This window comes from Doryrhamphus excisus, linkage group LG9, assembly GCF_037039965.1.
Source record: "Doryrhamphus excisus strain RoL-2023G ecotype Guam linkage group LG9, RoL_Dexc_Guam_v1.1, whole genome shotgun sequence".
NCBI classification, from domain to species: Eukaryota; Metazoa; Chordata; class Actinopteri; order Syngnathiformes; family Syngnathidae; genus Doryrhamphus; species Doryrhamphus excisus.
In genome coordinates this window covers 14,705,191-14,722,500 of record NC_136365.1, presented here as the reverse complement: position 1 = coordinate 14,722,500, position 17,310 = coordinate 14,705,191, and the positions used below count along the sequence as shown (strand labels likewise).

At 44.0% G+C, this 17,310-nt stretch overlaps 1 protein-coding gene, 26 non-coding genes and 3 pseudogenes across 27 annotated transcripts in view; 29 read left to right on the top strand and 1 right to left on the bottom strand.

Annotated features, from left to right (window-relative positions):
* The window catches only part of LOC144900628 (5S ribosomal RNA), a 119-nt gene extending 29 nt beyond the window's left edge, over window positions 1-90 (top strand). The window contains exon 1 of the ribosomal RNA XR_013628815.1: window positions 1-90. This exon is cut by the window's left edge and continues 29 nt beyond it. This is a non-coding gene — a ribosomal RNA (5S ribosomal RNA).
* Window positions 91-220: 130 nt separating this feature from the next.
* LOC144900201 (5S ribosomal RNA) lies at window positions 221-339 on the top strand. Its single transcript, XR_013628536.1, has one exon. It is a non-coding gene; the product is annotated as a 5S ribosomal RNA (ribosomal RNA).
* Window positions 340-485: 146 nt separating this feature from the next.
* Window positions 486-604, top strand: LOC144900110 (5S ribosomal RNA). The gene has a single exon (XR_013628445.1). It is a non-coding gene; the product is annotated as a 5S ribosomal RNA (ribosomal RNA).
* Window positions 605-734: 130 nt separating this feature from the next.
* LOC144900506 (5S ribosomal RNA) lies at window positions 735-853 on the top strand (annotated as a pseudogene).
* Window positions 854-983: 130 nt separating this feature from the next.
* Window positions 984-1,102, top strand: LOC144900273 (5S ribosomal RNA). The gene has a single exon (XR_013628608.1). It is a non-coding gene; the product is annotated as a 5S ribosomal RNA (ribosomal RNA).
* Window positions 1,103-1,248: 146 nt separating this feature from the next.
* On the top strand, window positions 1,249-1,367 carry LOC144900970 (5S ribosomal RNA). The gene has a single exon (XR_013629158.1). It is a non-coding gene; the product is annotated as a 5S ribosomal RNA (ribosomal RNA).
* Window positions 1,368-1,497: 130 nt separating this feature from the next.
* Window positions 1,498-1,606, top strand: LOC144900502 (5S ribosomal RNA; annotated as a pseudogene).
* A 130-nt stretch (window positions 1,607-1,736) lies between these two features.
* LOC144900627 (5S ribosomal RNA) lies at window positions 1,737-1,855 on the top strand. The gene has a single exon (XR_013628814.1). It is a non-coding gene; the product is annotated as a 5S ribosomal RNA (ribosomal RNA).
* Window positions 1,856-1,985: 130 nt separating this feature from the next.
* Window positions 1,986-2,104, top strand: LOC144900626 (5S ribosomal RNA). Its single transcript, XR_013628813.1, has one exon. It is a non-coding gene; the product is annotated as a 5S ribosomal RNA (ribosomal RNA).
* A 130-nt stretch (window positions 2,105-2,234) lies between these two features.
* LOC144900779 (5S ribosomal RNA) lies at window positions 2,235-2,353 on the top strand. Its single transcript, XR_013628966.1, has one exon. It is a non-coding gene; the product is annotated as a 5S ribosomal RNA (ribosomal RNA).
* Window positions 2,354-2,499: 146 nt separating this feature from the next.
* On the top strand, window positions 2,500-2,618 carry LOC144900024 (5S ribosomal RNA). Its single transcript, XR_013628359.1, has one exon. It is a non-coding gene; the product is annotated as a 5S ribosomal RNA (ribosomal RNA).
* A 130-nt stretch (window positions 2,619-2,748) lies between these two features.
* On the top strand, window positions 2,749-2,867 carry LOC144900778 (5S ribosomal RNA). The gene has a single exon (XR_013628965.1). It is a non-coding gene; the product is annotated as a 5S ribosomal RNA (ribosomal RNA).
* Window positions 2,868-3,013: 146 nt separating this feature from the next.
* LOC144900940 (5S ribosomal RNA) lies at window positions 3,014-3,132 on the top strand. The gene has a single exon (XR_013629128.1). It is a non-coding gene; the product is annotated as a 5S ribosomal RNA (ribosomal RNA).
* A 130-nt stretch (window positions 3,133-3,262) lies between these two features.
* On the top strand, window positions 3,263-3,381 carry LOC144900625 (5S ribosomal RNA). The gene has a single exon (XR_013628812.1). It is a non-coding gene; the product is annotated as a 5S ribosomal RNA (ribosomal RNA).
* Window positions 3,382-3,527: 146 nt separating this feature from the next.
* Window positions 3,528-3,646, top strand: LOC144900624 (5S ribosomal RNA). Its single transcript, XR_013628811.1, has one exon. It is a non-coding gene; the product is annotated as a 5S ribosomal RNA (ribosomal RNA).
* A 130-nt stretch (window positions 3,647-3,776) lies between these two features.
* Window positions 3,777-3,895, top strand: LOC144900923 (5S ribosomal RNA). Its single transcript, XR_013629111.1, has one exon. It is a non-coding gene; the product is annotated as a 5S ribosomal RNA (ribosomal RNA).
* Window positions 3,896-4,025: 130 nt separating this feature from the next.
* Window positions 4,026-4,144, top strand: LOC144900399 (5S ribosomal RNA). Its single transcript, XR_013628731.1, has one exon. It is a non-coding gene; the product is annotated as a 5S ribosomal RNA (ribosomal RNA).
* Window positions 4,145-4,274: 130 nt separating this feature from the next.
* LOC144900959 (5S ribosomal RNA) lies at window positions 4,275-4,393 on the top strand. The gene has a single exon (XR_013629147.1). It is a non-coding gene; the product is annotated as a 5S ribosomal RNA (ribosomal RNA).
* A 130-nt stretch (window positions 4,394-4,523) lies between these two features.
* On the top strand, window positions 4,524-4,642 carry LOC144900623 (5S ribosomal RNA). The gene has a single exon (XR_013628810.1). It is a non-coding gene; the product is annotated as a 5S ribosomal RNA (ribosomal RNA).
* A 130-nt stretch (window positions 4,643-4,772) lies between these two features.
* On the top strand, window positions 4,773-4,891 carry LOC144900776 (5S ribosomal RNA). The gene has a single exon (XR_013628963.1). It is a non-coding gene; the product is annotated as a 5S ribosomal RNA (ribosomal RNA).
* Window positions 4,892-5,037: 146 nt separating this feature from the next.
* LOC144900023 (5S ribosomal RNA) lies at window positions 5,038-5,156 on the top strand. Its single transcript, XR_013628358.1, has one exon. It is a non-coding gene; the product is annotated as a 5S ribosomal RNA (ribosomal RNA).
* A 130-nt stretch (window positions 5,157-5,286) lies between these two features.
* LOC144900775 (5S ribosomal RNA) lies at window positions 5,287-5,405 on the top strand. The gene has a single exon (XR_013628962.1). It is a non-coding gene; the product is annotated as a 5S ribosomal RNA (ribosomal RNA).
* A 146-nt stretch (window positions 5,406-5,551) lies between these two features.
* On the top strand, window positions 5,552-5,670 carry LOC144900939 (5S ribosomal RNA). The gene has a single exon (XR_013629127.1). It is a non-coding gene; the product is annotated as a 5S ribosomal RNA (ribosomal RNA).
* A 130-nt stretch (window positions 5,671-5,800) lies between these two features.
* Window positions 5,801-5,919, top strand: LOC144900621 (5S ribosomal RNA). Its single transcript, XR_013628808.1, has one exon. It is a non-coding gene; the product is annotated as a 5S ribosomal RNA (ribosomal RNA).
* A 146-nt stretch (window positions 5,920-6,065) lies between these two features.
* Window positions 6,066-6,184, top strand: LOC144900620 (5S ribosomal RNA). Its single transcript, XR_013628807.1, has one exon. It is a non-coding gene; the product is annotated as a 5S ribosomal RNA (ribosomal RNA).
* A 130-nt stretch (window positions 6,185-6,314) lies between these two features.
* On the top strand, window positions 6,315-6,433 carry LOC144900922 (5S ribosomal RNA). The gene has a single exon (XR_013629110.1). It is a non-coding gene; the product is annotated as a 5S ribosomal RNA (ribosomal RNA).
* A 130-nt stretch (window positions 6,434-6,563) lies between these two features.
* On the top strand, window positions 6,564-6,682 carry LOC144900398 (5S ribosomal RNA). Its single transcript, XR_013628730.1, has one exon. It is a non-coding gene; the product is annotated as a 5S ribosomal RNA (ribosomal RNA).
* A 130-nt stretch (window positions 6,683-6,812) lies between these two features.
* LOC144899935 (5S ribosomal RNA) lies at window positions 6,813-6,931 on the top strand. Its single transcript, XR_013628270.1, has one exon. It is a non-coding gene; the product is annotated as a 5S ribosomal RNA (ribosomal RNA).
* A 130-nt stretch (window positions 6,932-7,061) lies between these two features.
* On the top strand, window positions 7,062-7,180 carry LOC144900533 (5S ribosomal RNA; annotated as a pseudogene).
* Window positions 7,181-11,255: 4,075 nt separating this feature from the next.
* LOC131111079 (uncharacterized) lies at window positions 11,256-17,055 on the bottom strand. Its single transcript, XM_078793463.1, has 14 exons — window positions 16,936-17,055; window positions 15,831-15,918; window positions 15,463-15,538; window positions 15,074-15,357; window positions 14,893-14,955; window positions 14,723-14,799; window positions 14,572-14,640; window positions 13,934-14,139; window positions 13,503-13,605; window positions 13,224-13,386; window positions 12,979-13,082; window positions 12,552-12,696; window positions 12,324-12,450; window positions 11,256-11,859 (listed from the first exon to the last, which is right to left on the bottom strand). The coding sequence occupies exons 3-14, from the start codon at window positions 15,479-15,481 to the stop codon at window positions 11,567-11,569; spliced, it is 1,653 nt and encodes a 550-aa protein (XP_078649589.1). The 5' UTR covers window positions 15,482-15,538; window positions 15,831-15,918; window positions 16,936-17,055; the 3' UTR covers window positions 11,256-11,566.
* Window positions 17,056-17,310: the final 255 nt, after the last annotated feature.

Here is a 17,310-nt window from a genome sequence, read left to right as displayed (position 1 = left end):
CGATCTCGTCCGATCTCGGAAGCTAAGCAGGGGCGGGCCTGGTTAGTACTTGGATGGGAGACCGCCTGGGAATACCAGGTGCTGTAAGCTTTTTATGCTTTCTGCTCTCGCCTGACGGAAGAGGGCGCTCTTTCCCACTCTTTGGGGAAAGCAATGATTTTTCTGGGAATCCTGTTGGCCAGTGTCGCCTTCAAAAAGGATTTTTCCAAAATGAGCAAGGGCTTACGGCCATACTACCCTGAGAACGCCCTATCTCGTCTGATCTCGGAAGCTAAGCAGGGGCGGGCCTGGTTAGTACTTGGATGGGAGACCGCCTGGGAATACCAGGTGCTGTAAGCTTTTTATGCTGTAATCTTTTTATGCTTTCTGCTCTCGCCTGACGGAAGAGGGCGCTCTTTCCCACTTGTTGGGGAAAGCAATGATTTTTGTGGGAATCCTGTTGGCCAGTGTCAACTTCAAAAAGGATTTTTCCAAAATGAGCAAGGGCTTACGGCCATACTACCCTGAGAACGCCCAATCTCGTCCGATCTCGGAAGCTAAGCAGGGGCGGGCCTGGTTAGTACCTGGATGGGAGACCGCCTGGGAATACCAGGTGCTGTAAGCTTTTTATGCTTTCTGCTCTCGCCTGACGGAAGAGGGCGCTCTTTCCCACTCTTTGGGGAAAGCAATGATTTTTGTGGGAATCCTGTTGGCCAGTGTCGCCTTCAAAAAGGATTTTTCCAAAATGAGCAAGGGCTTACGGCCATACTACCCTGAGAATGCCCGATCTCGTCCGATCTTGGAAGCTAAGCAGGGGCGGACCTGGTTAGTACTTGGATGGGAGACCGCCTCGGAATACAAGTTGCTGTAAGCTTTTTATGCTTTCTGCTCTCGCCTGACGGAAGAGGGCGCTCTTTCCCACTCTTTGGGGAAAGCAATGATTTTTGTGGGAATCCTGTTGGCCAGTGTCGCCTTCAAAAATGATTTTTCCAAAATGATCAAGGGCTTATGGCCATACTACCCTGAGAACGCCCGATCTCGTCCGATCTCGGAAGCTAAGCAGGGGCGGGCCTGGTTAGTACTTGAATGGGAGACCGCCTGGGATTACCAGGTGCTGTAAGCTTTTTATGCTGTAAGCTTTTTATGCTTTCTGCTCTCGCCTGACGGAAGAGGGCGCTCTTTCCCACTTGTTGGGGAAAGCAATGATTTTTGTGGGAATCCTGTTGGCCAGTGTCGCCTTCAAAAAGGATTTTTCCAAAATGAGAAAGGGCTTACGGCCATACTACCCTGAGAATGCCCGATCTCGTCCGATCTCGGAAGCTAAGCAGGGGCGGGCCTGGTTAGTACTTGGGTGGGAGACCGCCTGGGAATACCAGGTGCTGTAAGCTTTTTATGCTTTCTGCTCTCGCCTGACAGAAGAGGGTGCTCTTTCCCACTTGTTGGGGCAAGCAATGATTTTTGTGGGAATCCTGTTGGCCAGTGTCGCCTTCAAAAAGGATTTTTCCAAAATGAGCAAGGGCTTACGGCCATACTACCCTGAGAACGTCCGATCTCGGAAGCTAAGCAGGGGCGGGCCTGGTTAGTACTTGGATGGGAGACCGCCTGGGAATACCAGGTGCTGTAAGCTTTTTATGCTTTCTGCTCTCGCCTGTCGGAAGAGGGCGCTCTTTCCCACTTGTTGGGGAAAGCAATGATTTTTGTGGGAATCCTGTTGGCCAGTGTCGCCTTCAAAAAGGATTTTTCCAAATTGAGCAAGGGCTTACGGCCATACTACCCTGAGAACGCCCGATCTCGTCCGATCTCGGAAGCTAAGCAGGGGCGGGCCTGGTTAGTACTTGGATGGGAGACCGCCTGGGAATACCAGGTGCTGTAAGCTTTTTATGCTTTCTGCTCTCGCCTGACGGAAGAGGGCGCTCTTTCCCACTCTTTGGGGAAAGCAATGATTTTTGTGGGAATCCTGTTGGCCAGTGTCGCCTTCAAAAAGGATTTTTCCAAAATGATCAAGGGCTTACGGCCATACTACCCTGAGAACGCCCGATCTCGTCCGATCTCGGAAGCTAAGCAGGGGCGGGCCTGGTTAGTACTTGGATGGGAGACCGCCTGGGAATACCAGGTGCTGTAAGCTTTTTATGCTTTCTGCTCTCGCCTGACGGAAGAGGGTGCTCTTTCCCACTCTTTGGGGAAAGCAATGATTTTTGTGGGAATCCTGTTGGCCAGTGTCGCCTTCAAAAAGGATTTTTCCAAAGTGAGAAAGGGCTTACGGCCATACTACCCTGAGAACGCCCGATCTCGTCTGATCTCGGAAGCTAAGCAGGGGCGGGCCTGGTTAGTACTTGGATGGGAGACCGCCTGGGAATACCAGGTGCTGTAAGCTTTTTATGCTGTAAGCTTTTTATGCTTTCTGCTCTCGCCTGATGGAAGAGGGCGCTCTTTCCCACTTGTTGGGGAAAGCAATGATTTTTGTGGGAATCCTGTTGGCCAGTGTCGCCTTCAAAAAGGATTTTTCCAAAATGAGAAAGGGCTTACCGCCATACTACCCTGAGAACGCCCGATCTCGTCCGATCTCGGAAGCTAAGCAGGGGCGGGCCTGGTTAGTACTTGGATGGGAGACCGCCTGGGAATACCAGGTGCTGTAAGCTTTTTATGCTTTCTGCTCTCGCCTGACGGAAGAGGGCGCTCTTTCCCACTTGTTGGGGGAAGCAATGATTTTTGTGGGAATCCTGTTGGCCGGTGTCGCCTTCAAAAAGGATTTTTCCAAAATGAGCAAGGGCTTACGGCCATACTACCCTGAGAACGCCCGATCTCGTCTGATCTCGGAAGCTAAGCAGGGGCGGGCCTGGTTAGTACTTGGATGGGAGACCGCCTGGGAATACCAGGTGCTGTAAGCTTTTTATGCTGTACGCTTTTTATGCTTTCTGCTCTCCCCTGACGGAAGAGGGCGCTCTTTCCCACTTGTTGGGGAAAGCAATGATTTTTGTGGGAATCCTGTTGGCCAGTGTCGCCTTCAAAAAGGATTTTTCCAAATTGAGCAAGGGCTTACGGCCATACTACCCTGAGAACGCCCGATCTCGTCCGATCTCGGAAGCTAAGCAGGGGCGGGCCTGATTAGTACTTGGATGGGAGACCGCCTGGGAATACCAGGTGCTGTAAGCGTTTTATGCTTTCTGCTCTCGCCTGACGGAAGAGGGCGCTCTTTCCCACTTGTTGGGGGAAGCAATGATTTTTGTGGGAATCCTGTTGGCCAGTGTCGCCTTCAAAAAGGATTTTTCCAAAATGAGCAAGGGCTTACGGCCATACTACCCTGAGAACGCCCGATCTCGTCCGATCTCGGAAGCTAAGCAGGGGCGGGCCTGGTTAGTACTTGGATGGGAGACCGCCTGGGAATACCAGGTGCTGTAAGCTTTTTATGCTGTAAGCTTTTTATGCTTTCTGCTCTCCCCTGACGGAAGAGGGCGCTCTTTCCCACTTGTTGGGGAAAGCAATGATTTTTGTGGGAATCCTGTTGGCCAGTGTCGCCTTCAAAAAGGATTTTTCCAAAAGGAGAAAGGGCTTACGGCCATACTACCCTGAGAACGCCCGATCTCGTCCGATCTCGGAAGCTAAGCAGGGGCGGGCCTGGTTAGTACTTGGATGGGAGACCGCCTGGGAATACCAGGTGCTGTAAGCTTTTTATGCTTTCTGCTCTCGCCTGACGGAAGAGGGCGCTCTTTCCCACTTGTTGGGGGAAGCAATGATTTTTGTGGGAATCCTGTTGGCCAGTGTCGCCTTCAAAAAGGATTTTTCCAAAATGAGCAAGGGCTTACGGCCATACTACCCTGAGAACGCCCGATCTCGTCTGATCTCGGAAGCTAAGCAGGGGCGGGCCTGGTTAGTACTTGGATGGGAGACCGCCTGGGAATACCAGGTGCTGTAAGCGTTTTATGCTTTCTGCTCTCGCCTGACGGAAGAGGGCGCTCTTTCCCACTCTTTGGGGAAAGCAATGATTTTTGTGGGAATCCTGTTGGCCAGTGTCGCCTTCAAAAAGGATTTTTCCAAAATGAGCAAGGGCTTACGGCCATACTACCCTGAGAACGCCCGATCTCGTCCGATCTCGGAAGCTAAGCAGGGGCGGGCCTGGTTAGTACTTGGATGGGAGACCGCCTGGGAATACCATTTGCTGTAATCTTTTTATGCTTTCTGCTCTCCCCTGACGGAAGAGGGCGCTCTTTCCCACTTGTTGGGGAAAGCAATGATTTTTGTGGGAATCCTGTTGGCCAGTGTCGCCTTCAAAAAGGATTTTTCCAAAATGAGCAAGGGCTTACGGCCATACTACCCTGAGAACGCCTGATCTCGTCCGATCTCGGAAGCTAAGCAGGGGCGGGCCTGGTTAGTACTTGGATGGGAGACCGCCTGGGAATACCAGGTGCTGTAAGCTTTTTATGCTTTCTGCTCTCGCCTGACGGAAGAGGGCGCTCTTTCCCACTCTTTGGGGAAAGCAATGATTTTTGTGGGAATCCTGTTGGCCAGTGTCGCCTTCAAAAAGGATTTTTCCAAAATGATCAAGGGCTTACGGCCATACTACCCTGAGAACGCCCGATCTCGTCCGATCTCGGAAGCTAAGCAGGGGCGGGCCTGGTTAGTACTTGGATGGGAGACCGCCTGGGAATACCAGGTGCTGTAAGCTTTTTATGCTTTCTGCTCTCGCCTGACGGAAGAGGGTGCTCTTTCCCACTCTTTGGGGAAAGCAATGATTTTTGTGGGAATCCTGTTGGCCAGTGTCGCCTTCAAAAAGGATTTTTCCAAAGTGAGAAAGGGCTTACGGCCATACTACCCTGAGAACGCCCGATCTCGTCTGATCTCGGAAGCTAAGCAGGGGCGGGCCTGGTTAGTACTTGGATGGGAGACCGCCTGGGAATACCAGGTGCTGTAAGCTTTTTATGCTGTAAGCTTTTTATGCTTTCTGCTCTCGCCTGATGGAAGAGGGCGCTCTTTCCCACTTGTTGGGGAAAGCAATGATTTTTGTGGGAATCCTGTTGGCCAGTGTCGCCTTCAAAAAGGATTTTTCCAAAATGAGAAAGGGCTTACCGCCATACTACCCTGAGAACGCCCGATCTCGTCCGATCTCGGAAGCTAAGCAGGGGCGGGCCTGGTTAGTACTTGGATGGGAGACCGCCTGGGAATACCAGGTGCTGTAAGCTTTTTATGCTTTCTGCTCTCGCCTGACGGAAGAGGGCGCTCTTTCCCACTTGTTGGGGGAAGCAATGATTTTTGTGGGAATCCTGTTGGCCGGTGTCGCCTTCAAAAAGGATTTTTCCAAAATGAGCAAGGGCTTACGGCCATACTACCCTGAGAACGCCCGATCTCGTCTGATCTCGGAAGCTAAGCAGGGGCGGGCCTGGTTAGTACTTGGATGGGAGACCGCCTGGGAATACCAGGTGCTGTAAGCTTTTTATGCTGTACGCTTTTTATGCTTTCTGCTCTCCCCTGACGGAAGAGGGCGCTCTTTCCCACTTGTTGGGGAAAGCAATGATTTTTGTGGGAATCCTGTTGGCCAGTGTCGCCTTCAAAAAGGATTTTTCCAAATTGAGCAAGGGCTTACGGCCATACTACCCTGAGAACGCCCGATCTCGTCCGATCTCGGAAGCTAAGCAGGGGCGGGCCTGATTAGTACTTGGATGGGAGACCGCCTGGGAATACCAGGTGCTGTAAGCGTTTTATGCTTTCTGCTCTCGCCTGACGGAAGAGGGCGCTCTTTCCCACTTGTTGGGGGAAGCAATGATTTTTGTGGGAATCCTGTTGGCCAGTGTCGCCTTCAAAAAGGATTTTTCCAAAATGAGCAAGGGCTTACGGCCATACTACCCTGAGAACGCCCGATCTCGTCCGATCTCGGAAGCTAAGCAGGGGCGGGCCTGGTTAGTACTTGGATGGGAGACCGCCTGGGAATACCAGGTGCTGTAAGCTTTTTATGCTGTAAGCTTTTTATGCTTTCTGCTCTCCCCTGACGGAAGAGGGCGCTCTTTCCCACTTGTTGGGGAAAGCAATGATTTTTGTGGGAATCCTGTTGGCCAGTGTCGCCTTCAAAAAGGATTTTTCCAAAAGGAGAAAGGGCTTACGGCCATACTACCCTGAGAACGCCCGATCTCGTCCGATCTCGGAAGCTAAGCAGGGGCGGGCCTGGTTAGTACTTGGATGGGAGACCGCCTGGGAATACCAGGTGCTGTAAGCTTTTTATGCTTTCTGCTCTCGCCTGACGGAAGAGGGCGCTCTTTCCCACTTGTTGGGGGAAGCAATGATTTTTGTGGGAATCCTGTTGGCCAGTGTCGCCTTCAAAAAGGATTTTTCCAAAATGAGCAAGGGCTTACGGCCATACTACCCTGAGAACGCCCGATCTCGTCTGATCTCGGAAGCTAAGCAGGGGCGGGCCTGGTTAGTACTTGGATGGGAGACCGCCTGGGAATACCAGGTGCTGTAAGCGTTTTATGCTTTCTGCTCTCGCCTGACGGAAGAGGGCGCTCTTTCCCACTCTTTGGGGAAAGCAATGATTTTTGTGGGAATCCTGTTGGCCAGTGTCGCCTTCAAAAAGGATTTTTCCAAAATGAGCAAGGGCTTACGGCCATACTACCCTGAGAACGCCCGATCTCGTCCGATCTCGGAAGCTAAGCAGGGGCGGGCCTGGTTAGTACTTGGATGGGAGACCGCCTGGGAATACCATTTGCTGTAATCTTTTTATGCTTTCTGCTCTCCCCTGACGGAAGAGGGCGCTCTTTCCCACTTGTTGGGGAAAGCAATGATTTTTGTGGGAATCCTGTTGGCCAGTGTCGCCTTCAAAAAGGATTTTTCCAAAATGAGCAAGGGCTTACGGCCATACTACCCTGAGAACGCCTGATCTCGTCCGATCTCGGAAGCTAAGCAGGGGCGGGCCTGGTTAGTACTTGGATGGGAGACCACCTGGGAATACCAGGTGCTGTAAGCGTTTTATGCTTTCTGCTCTCGCCTGATGGAAGAGGGCGCTCTTTCCCACTTGTTGGGGGAAGCAATGATTTTTGTGGGAATCCTGTTGGCCAGTGTCGCCTTCAAAAAGGATTTTTCCAAAATGAGCAAGGGCTTACGGCCATACTACCCTGAGAACGCCCGATCTCGTCCGATCTTGGAAGCTAAGCAGGGGCGGGCCTGGTTAGTACTTGGATGGGAGACCTCCTGGGAATACCAGGTGTATGGAGTAAGATAGCTGTCAAAAAGGTGTGTGCATGATTTTAACCATTCGTATTCGTAATCTTAAACATTTGTATGTCAATGAAATTGTTGTACACAAAATTATGCTGTCATATACATGAATCTGAGAAATTGTGCGGGTTAGGATTTTTTTCATGTGAGTATGAATCTAAAAGCTGTGAGTGCAAAGTCTTGTGAATACAACTCTAATTTCTACGACTACGACGTCTCTTCTATGAGCACGAATTGAAGTTTGTGGGTACGAGTTGAAAAGCGTTAACATGACGTCACGTAGGTCACAGGCAGGTCACAGAGAAAATAATCGAACCTCGATTCCTCCAATGGCGCGTTCGCCAAAGGAAAAAATGGCTGACAGCAGTGGACCGAGTGGAGCTGCCCGCTCAGGAGAAACATCACAGGTAAAGTCAACAACTATGGAGTAAGATAGCACAACGTGTTTATCCAAAATTCATTTCATAAAATTGTACTTTATTAAACAATGTACAGTTCATGGACTTACAGACTTACTCCTTTAGCTCGTAAACTAACGACATGCCGGTGACGCTAAGTTAGTGCTAGCATTACTAGCATCAGAAGTTGGCTTGTGCTAGTTATTTAGCATTGACCTGCAAAATATGAAATTATGTGAAATTAATTTGCAAAATGATGTTGATCAAAATACAACTTTTGTCGATTTGTAAATGGTGTTATTTGGCGTATAAATCTGTCCATCGTATAAGTCCGGTCTCTTTTCCTCTTTGCCAATTCTCCTCTAGGCCATGTGCATTTGTTTACCACAGAGGAAATCAATCAGTGGACGATGGAATTATCATACACACATTTTGACGTCTGTATTTGTGTAGTCTTATCTGTCAACAACAAGAGATTCCGGTTTAAGGGGCGCGTTTGTGTCGCGGTAACCAGCAGCACTATTACTCTGAAGCTGTTGTACTTTAGGTAAAAATGAACCATAAGGAAAATATCCCATGCTCCTCTGATCAGAGCGGCGTCGCTAGCAACGCAGCGATTGGCAAGGTTCAATAGAGCCGGCTATAATAATTAAGAGTTATTGTTTTAACTTGCAAGCTAATGATTGGCATATTAATTTTGCTAAAAATACAAAAGTATTTCGGGCGTTTGTACAGCCCATGTGGAATTGATAGAGTACTGTATGTTGGTAAATGACTAAGTTAACAGTGGCATTTAATGCATCCAACTTGTATTTTGTTGTTTACAGGGACCAGTGGCTACTCAGTTATTGGAACGTATGAAATCAAGGATTTCAGATGTGTTAAATCAACTGCACTTGAATTTGGACTATTTGCAGTACATTGTTAATCAAGAAGCATTTATTCTTTCGGCTGCTTCCAGTACTTTAAACATCCCAGCTGAAATTGTGGATTGTCTTTTATCCCTGCAAAGCAAGATCCACGCAGCTGTTTCCCAAGAGAGTCCCTGTGCTTTTATTAGAGCTGGAGGACGAGGTCGACCAAGGTTCATTTTTTCTGAAGAGCTGCTGTCCAGGCTCATCGACTTCCCCTTACCAGTGTCTTGCATCGCAAACCTGTTGGGTGTCAGCCAAAGCACAATCTTCCGGCGTATGCGTGAACTTGGGTTGTCCACAAGGTCTACATACAGCAGCTTAACTGACAGTGAATTGGATGATGCTGTGCGGTCCATCAAAAGCAGGATCCCAAATGCAGGATATAGAATGGTTAAAGGCTGTCTGCAAGCAGATGGGCATAGAGTTCAATGGGATCGCATCAAGGAGTCCATGCACAGAGTCGATGCTCCAGGGGTTTTGGAAAGGATGACACGGCTGGGGTGCATTGTAAGGAGGACATACTTTGTGCAGGGGCCTCTGTCATTAGTCCATGTGGACACAAACCACAAGCTTATACGGTAAGACTTTTTATTTACTAACTATTTCCTTATTTATTTATTGTGGGTGGGGTGACTGCTCATTGTCATTTCATATTTTGTTTTCAAGGTACAACATTGTCATATTTGGTGCAATAGATGGGTACTCGAGAAAGGTTGGTCACCTTTTATTACAGTGCTTCATTATCTGTTTACGTTTGTGTTTATGTATTCACTGTTCATAAACTGCATATGTGTTATCCACACGGTTCACACACATTATAAACAATGAATTTTCAAAACTTTTCATAACGTTTATCATATTTTACTCTATCAATTTAAGTAAATGGCAATCATAGGGAGCAATACTGACTGGCCAATCATATGGAGAAAAAATATGAGGGAGGAGGGAGGGGAAGAGGAGACATTAATGAGAAGAAAGGGAGGAGTTTAAAGAGAGGTTAAGAGTAGCAGGAGGATGAAGAATGCAGGTGAGAGGAGACAAAGGAGGAGGTACAGGAGGAGAAGAGCAGGGAATAAACATTTAAAACATTGTATATTCAGAACGTTAATAAATAAACTTTTTTTTTTAAATTCCAATTAATTTCCATGTCTGTCTTGACTGTAGAAACTCTCTACCCAGAGAATACATATGCTAACTAAGAAATGTATGGACATAGTGCAGATGTAATGTGTCAGAAAGCTGATTTCAATTACTATTTTTTTATTTTATGCTTATGGTTCCTGACTTTTATCGATGGTGTTCCTGCTTTTACTGATGTTGCTATAACTCCTGAATTTCCCCTGGGGATCAATTAAGATTATTTATCTTATGTTTTGTAGGCCTTAATAACCTTGTCTTTCTACACAGATTTTCTATCTAGAACCTGCAACAAATAACTGCTCAAACACTGCTCACTCATTTTTTATGAAGGCAGTGGAAGACTATGGCTGGCCTTCCAGGTAAACAGTGATTTAAACTTGTGCTATTGTTTCCATGCACTAATTACTAATTTTAGTAATTTTCAGTGGAATATTTTTGCTGTGATGAATATGGCTGGACATTTCTCACATCTATTTTCCAGGGTCAGGGGCGATGAAGGCGTTGAAAACGTCTCAATTGCTGAAACCATGTTCATTGTTAAAGGTGCTGGAAGGGGGAGCTTCATTGCTGGGCGGAGTGTACATAATCAGAGGTTACAATAAACAATTCACATAATTTATAGTATATCAATAGTAAGATGTAAAATGGGAAGTTATTGTTGTAAATTTTTTTTGGTCAGACAATTTAAATTATTACTTTTCAGTGGAATAAGTCCTGTTTCTGATCTAGAATCGAGCGCCTGTGGCGAGATGTCTGGACCAGCGTGACACACCTTTTCTATGAAGTTCTTCACAGTCTCGAGGAAGATGGCCTGTTGCATTTGGCAGATGTTGTTCATCTGTTTTGTGCCCACTATGTCTTCGTTCCACGTCTGGCAGATGCCCTTCACACCTTCACAGAAGGCTGGGACAACCATCCTTTACGGTCTGAAGGTGGACTCTCCCCAAACCAGCTCTGGATTTTGGGTCATATGAAGAACCCTTGTGACCCGAACGAAGATTTGCAGGTTTGTGGAAGCACACACTTGAGGCGCTGTTTACAAAGGCAAAGTGCAGTTGACAAGTTTTGAACCTGAATATGTGGAGGCTAAGGTATATATAAAAACGTATGATTTTTTTTATTGTTATTTCAATGGTTTTCTGTTGTCACTGCACTATGCCTGTGTACTTCAGTGTGTGCTTTGGTATGTTTTTAAAATAATTCAAAATTATTAGACTTATAACCTAATCATATTTTAGCTAAATTTTGATTCTACCTAGTTCCCCTAACACTGCTGATTCACAGTGCATTATTGTGTCAAAAACCTTAAAATATGACTCTGGCAGTTATTCTATGACGCTAACAAATGCTGTTTCATACAAAATATTAAAAAGATTTCCCCCCCCCTCCCCAGAACATGGAGCTATTTGGAACTGACTGGGAAATGTTTGATGCTGTGCACGAGGAACCATATGGAGTTCAAGTCCAGGAAATTGAGTGCCCTCTGACTCCGCATATTATGGAAACTGTACAGTCCATGATAAATCCCTTGGCCTCAGAGTCATTTGGCAGAGACATTTACATAACAATGGTTCAGTGTATTGAAAGTCTAATGGCAACACAAGAAATGCCTGAGATATAACATGATCTTGCAAAAGATTTTAATAGCATAAAGGTAAACATTTGCAGTCTACTTGTTAAAAAAGACTTGCTCTGACATCTGTTCAATTTAACATGAGATATGAGTCCCAAACATTTTTACTGAGAACTTTCCGATGAAATTTCTATTCATCATCAGAATTAAATTGGACTTTTCTAAAACAAAATGACTGTGGGTATTCCAAAGAGCAACGTGGCGATTACAGAAAAGGAAGGAAGCTGTCACAAAAATGACCAGAATAAAACATATGATCTGACATGTCGCAGTTACTTGTTTTCCTTTACACTGAGCGGTTACACCCGATCAAAAGTTTGCCCATGGCATATGGCTAGTGTCAAAATGTTTTTGAATTCAGTATATGTTTTCAGGTGAGCTGAAGGGAATGTGACAGTACGACTGCAGGCGCTTACAGTTGGAAAACAAACAGTGTGTTGCGTATCACAGTCATGGTTGAATTTCATATTTATGACAAAGTCCTTCTTTTCGCTTGGCAGAACAGGCTTATGTCGTTGTCCAGTCATCCACTGCATGATGCGTCCTACAGTCAAGCCTTCTGGAGTAACGTTGTTGTTGGGGCCCTCTTGTTCTTAATGAAGAGATTAACACAATGTTAGTCTGAATTGAAAACAATACATTTTAGTTTTGAAGTTGATAAAAATCCCTTACATATACACAAATCATACTGACCCTTTTGAGTATAAGAACATTTGATTAATCACAGTAGAAACCACAGAGATTTTAATAAAAGCAGCATTTGTTGTGACTGGATGACAGGCACTATGTTGTTATATTATTGTAGATATAACTGCAAGTCATCCATCTGTAAGCCCTTCATGTCTAGTTTAATCAAACTGTTATTCTAGGTCACAATATTACATTTCATCATTTACATTCATTTTAAATAGTGACATCAAGTTTTCAAAAACGCTTAGATTGAATGGGTTGTTTATTTTGAATCAATTAACCATTTACACTGCACTAAATCAAATGTACTGCAGGATAGCAGAAAAAAGTTAATGTCTTTATTACCCTATCTTGGCTAAAACATACCAGAATCCTCAATCTCCTGAAGGTAGTCCTGGAGAAAGTTAATGATTTTTACTTCTTTTTGGTGCTTGGCAGAACCAATCTCACTGAAGACAGGGCGGCACCTCTCTAGAAGGAAGCCTGCATCCGCCTTTAAGAAGAAGGAAGTGCATTTCAGTCTGCATAAACATTGTAATTCTCGCAAAAGACATTCATGCTCAATTAAAAGCAGTCTAAAATGTAAGAATAGACCTCATTATCTTCCCCTGGAACAAACAGTGGTAGGCAGAGGTCTTGATGAGTCTTCATGATTTTTGATAGATCATACAGCTGCAGGCCTTTTCTGAGCTGGTTGAGCATTGGGATGACTCTCATGGTGGAGTGAAGTATAACAGTTCTAATGGACAAAATGTTTCATCAGGAGAATATACTTAAGTGGTAAACCTGTTGGATGTAGAGGGAAAAACTGCCAAAACAACTTAAAAAAACTATATTATTATTATTATTAGGTGACATGTAAAGAAGTTAAACAACACAGCCTTGCATGAAACAATGCCATGTTACTTAATCCACGTAATCCATGCTTTAGACATGACCAAACAAGTAGCCTAACTCAAGTCACAAATTCTTGTACAATACACCCTTACCTTAATGAAAATCAAAAATGTCACCAACGTACCTTATCATGCTGTCTTTGTTTTCCAGAGACACGATTCCAGTGTATCCGCAGGTCACAACATCGTCAACCAGGTCACTGATGTTGTCATTACTGGCGCTGTTTATCTGAAAACAGAGTGGGTGTCAAGTGAAATTAAGTTGCATTGTATCATTTTTCTCTAAAGGCTACAAACCTAAAAAGTAATTGTGCAAGCTATATCATACTGAGGTTAATGCAATTACTAACTTTAATAAAATTGTATTTACCCTCTCAATAAGCTGTGACAGTTCAAAATCTGTTACATCACTGGCAGACACTTGTATGCTGTCAGAGTCTCCGGAGCAGAGATATCTGACGCACCACTCGCGCATGAAGCTAGGACAAGGTCCGCCTTGTGCCAGGCTGGCTGCCATGATCTCTCCTGCACCCCTAACCAAAACAAAACAGCATAAACTGCCTGAATATATTTACAATGATACAAAATAGGGTTAAGTATTATTGCAATTAATATACTAAAAGAAAACAAGAGGAATTTCAATACACACCTAAAGTAGTTAGAGTCCAAACTGTTCAGACAATAAACAGGATTCTTCCCTTTCTTATCTGACCCTTCAATGAAGAGTCTGTTTTCGATCTCTGCCAGCATTTCTGCAAAACAGCAAATACAGGACATTCAAAAGGTCTCTTCTGTCTCTCGTTTTTCCCCATTTAATTAGCATTTGAGCCCACTACAACACCAGAGGTGGTGATGTTCACAGTGTGTAAAGTGTGTCTGATTTGACAAATATGGACAAACAGGAAGAGGACGAAATCCACACATCAGTCCAATAAAAATTCTTGGAACTATATTCAGCGTGTAGATAATTCCTTTCCTTTTTGTTCTCGATTATCTTTTATCCTGCACGGGGCCTTGTAAAAATTTAATGTGCACAAATATTCTCTTATCGTGACATGATATATAGACAAACATTTGTACCTGTGAGGAATTCTCTGCTAAGGGCTCCAGTATCGATGCCTGCCTCACCAAAGAATGTGACCTTAAGTCTACATTTGGGCGACGTCTTCTTCTGCCGTTGCCACTGTTGCATGCCTCTGCTGAAGAGGTCAGTTCGCGACACACAGATGGAAAATGTGTTTGTTTCATCAACTTGACAAGCGATCCATTCCAAGATTTCCTCAGAACTGGAATTAATAACAAAAGACAAAAAATGAACATTAAGATAGACACTTATACTTATTTGTTTCTTGTTCACCACTGGGCATTTGAATAAAAACCAAAATTAGACATGGTTATACTGTATGTATAATTTCATAGCTGTTTGCTACAATTATTCTGGGTGGTTGTTAGGGTGTGACACCCCTAACAACCACGACACCTCCTATTCTGGTGAAACTCTAAGTGGTGAGAGCAGGCTTCATGTAAATCAAGATAAGAGCAAAATGTGTCATAAACATACAATGTTTTTTGATTACCACATTTCTCTGTGATCACACTGAACACATTACAAAGCTTTTCAACAGGAAAAAGATGATTGATACTGCAGTATCAATTTAAAGTGCATATTATCCAGATGACATAATTTGCCACCATAATTACCTAATGTACAATATTACCTTTGAAAGGTACTGATTTGACTGACTGGTACTGATGCACTTGACTCATGGCCGTCATTATCTGAAGGTCTGCACACATAGAGAATAACATCAAATGTCAAATGAATGTAGGTAAACATTTAAAAAAGTTGCACAAAATCATTAATATTACCGTAATCTGCATGTGGCTGCATGGATCTCAATTATGTCAACTTGAAATGCATTGTTGCACACAGGACACTCTGCAGTCTTAAAATAGAATCCACAAGGCATGTGAATACAATTTTACATTATTCCAGAGATTAATATCTTAATTTACCAGGAAGGCACAAACAATTTCACCATGTCTGTCTGGTTGCAAATGGAATCTGGGAATTCATCTTCATGTTCTTCGTTGCAGTTTTCCTGGGGGAGAAAAACAATAATAATATGTAAGTGTTTAGAGCATAATACAGGATAACATCTCATTTTTCAATACAAACAGCTGTGAGATAAAGCCTAAAAGACTAAAACTTTGACATACCTCTTCAGCAGAATAGGACAAATCTACAATGTCTGTCTTGCATTCCTTGATGTGTACTGGAAGAATTTGAAGAGGAATCATTTTCTTGCAGGTTGTACACTGGGCTTTGGGCATGTTCTCAAACTCCTTTGCTTCAGGTGGTAATGGAATTGTATCAAGTTCTTCTTGTAAAGGAGAAATGTACAATGTGTATTTTCCATTCCCGCTCACTACTTTCAGCTGCTGGCCAGTGTATCCATGTAGATCTGGAGGAATAACAACCAAGCTCCGCCGTCCACCCCCACCTAAAATTAATGAATTATAGATACTAAACAAACCTGAAAATTCAATAACTACTCATATAGAGAGTATTTTGGAACAACGTTAATCCAGTGTGTCTGACTACATACCTGTGGACTTGTGCAGCATCCAGCCACCACAGATATTTGCCAATCTTGGATATGCACTGACAAGCAACTCTGAAAACTTAAGAGACAAAAGCATAGTTAGAGCTTTATTGCAATGACCTATATTTATGAACTACTGTGTATTTCATCATGCAAATATTAATAAAACCATGCATCAAGATGAATTCTAAGATGGGTGTTTTTCTCTTGACTTGACACAAGGCAGTTAATGAATGGTAGCATACCTCTGAATGTGTCATGTTTTCGGATATGGTTAGTGAACGCTTGCCAAGGCCAGCCAGCATGAGTGGCAGTTCCTCTTCTCCTTTTGGTGTTTTTTCATATTGTTTTTCAAGAAGAAAAAAGCTCACCAAAAAACTCTTCCCAGATTCTTTTGTCCTATATGGTGCAAAACGTCTTTTGCCTCTTGCCTCCTTTTGAAAAAATCCTGGAAAGGACCTAAAAAGAAGGCATACTATTATTCTCATCTTTTATATTCCATCAACAAAAAACAACCAAACTTAGAAGATGTCTACATTCTATGATTATGTTAGCTTATGTAAATTTGTTTAATTTGTTTTATGCAATAGTTCACATGGTGATGGTCTGAAGCCCAGAAAATATTCTAAGGTAAATAATAGAATTTAAAACATCTGCAGCCGTTTCCCTGCCTTCTACTTAAATCAGGGACCTAGTCTGTCCAAATGTGCCTGCACTGAGAGTGCAATACATGACCCATGTACCCTACCGCGCCATTCCTTGTTTCACTGACAGTCCAGGGCCATTGTTCTGAGATCTTATAAGTTGTTGCACTGCCTGCTGAGACCTCACTGCTGGAACTGACTGTGCTCCCTGTCCGACAGCAGCTTCTCCTGTACTTTCCTGTCTGACATTCTCCTGTACGCTGTTACTGAACATCAACAGTGCATGTGCTGTGTTGATGATGTCTCTTAATTGGACCTGAGTGAGAGAAAAGACAAAATTGAACAGCAAATGCTACAGACATGGGTATTTTGCACGATTGTACAGAGTGCCTGCAAAATAACTTCTCCTTAACTTAAAGTCTGAGTTTGGGTCAGCATCCACATCAAACAGCAAGCTAGTCTGGACCCATGCAACCCACACTTGTGCGCCTAATCTCTAGCAACTGACTGCAGGCAAATAATAATAATTTATTTAACAGATTTAACAGATTTATACGCCAAATAACACCATTTACAAATCGACAAAAGTTGTATTTTGATCAACATCATTTTGCAAATTAATTTCACATAATTTCATATTTTGCAGGTCAATGCTAAATAACTAGCACAAGCCAACTTCTGATGCTAGTAATGCTAGCACTAACTTAGCGTCACCGGCATGTCGTTAGTTTGCGAGCTAAAGGAGTAAGTCTGTAAGTTCATGAACTGTACATTGTTTAATAAAGTACAATTTTATGAAATGAATTTTGGATAAACACGTTGTTGACTTTACCTGTGATGTTTCTCCTGAGCGGGCAGCTCCACTCGGTCCACTGCTGTCAGCCATTTTTTCCTTTGGCGAACGCGCCATTGGAGGAATCGAGGTTCGATTACTTTCTCTGTGACCCGCCTGTGACCTACGTGACGTCATGTTAACGCTTTTCAACTCGTACCCACAAACTTCAATTCGTGCTCATAGAAATTAGAGTTGTATTCACAAGACTTTGCACTCACAGCTTTTAGATTCATACTCACATGAAAAAAATCCTAACCCGCACAATTTCTCAGATTCATGTATATGACAGCATAATTTTGTGTACAACAATTTCATTGACATACAAATGTTTAAGATTACGAATACGAATGGTTAAAATCATGCACACACCTT

Bases quoted from the DNA above. Each gene is read 5' to 3' on its own strand.
- LOC131111079 (XM_078793463.1), bottom strand. The intron at 13,387-13,502 runs GTGTGTATTGAA...TGTTTTGGTTAG, and splicing joins TTGGACTCTAACTACTTTAG to GGGTGCAGGAGAGATCATGG. The intron at 12,451-12,551 runs GTCTATTCTTAC...TTCTTCTTAAAG, and splicing joins TTCCAGGGGAAGATAATGAG to GCGGATGCAGGCTTCCTTCT.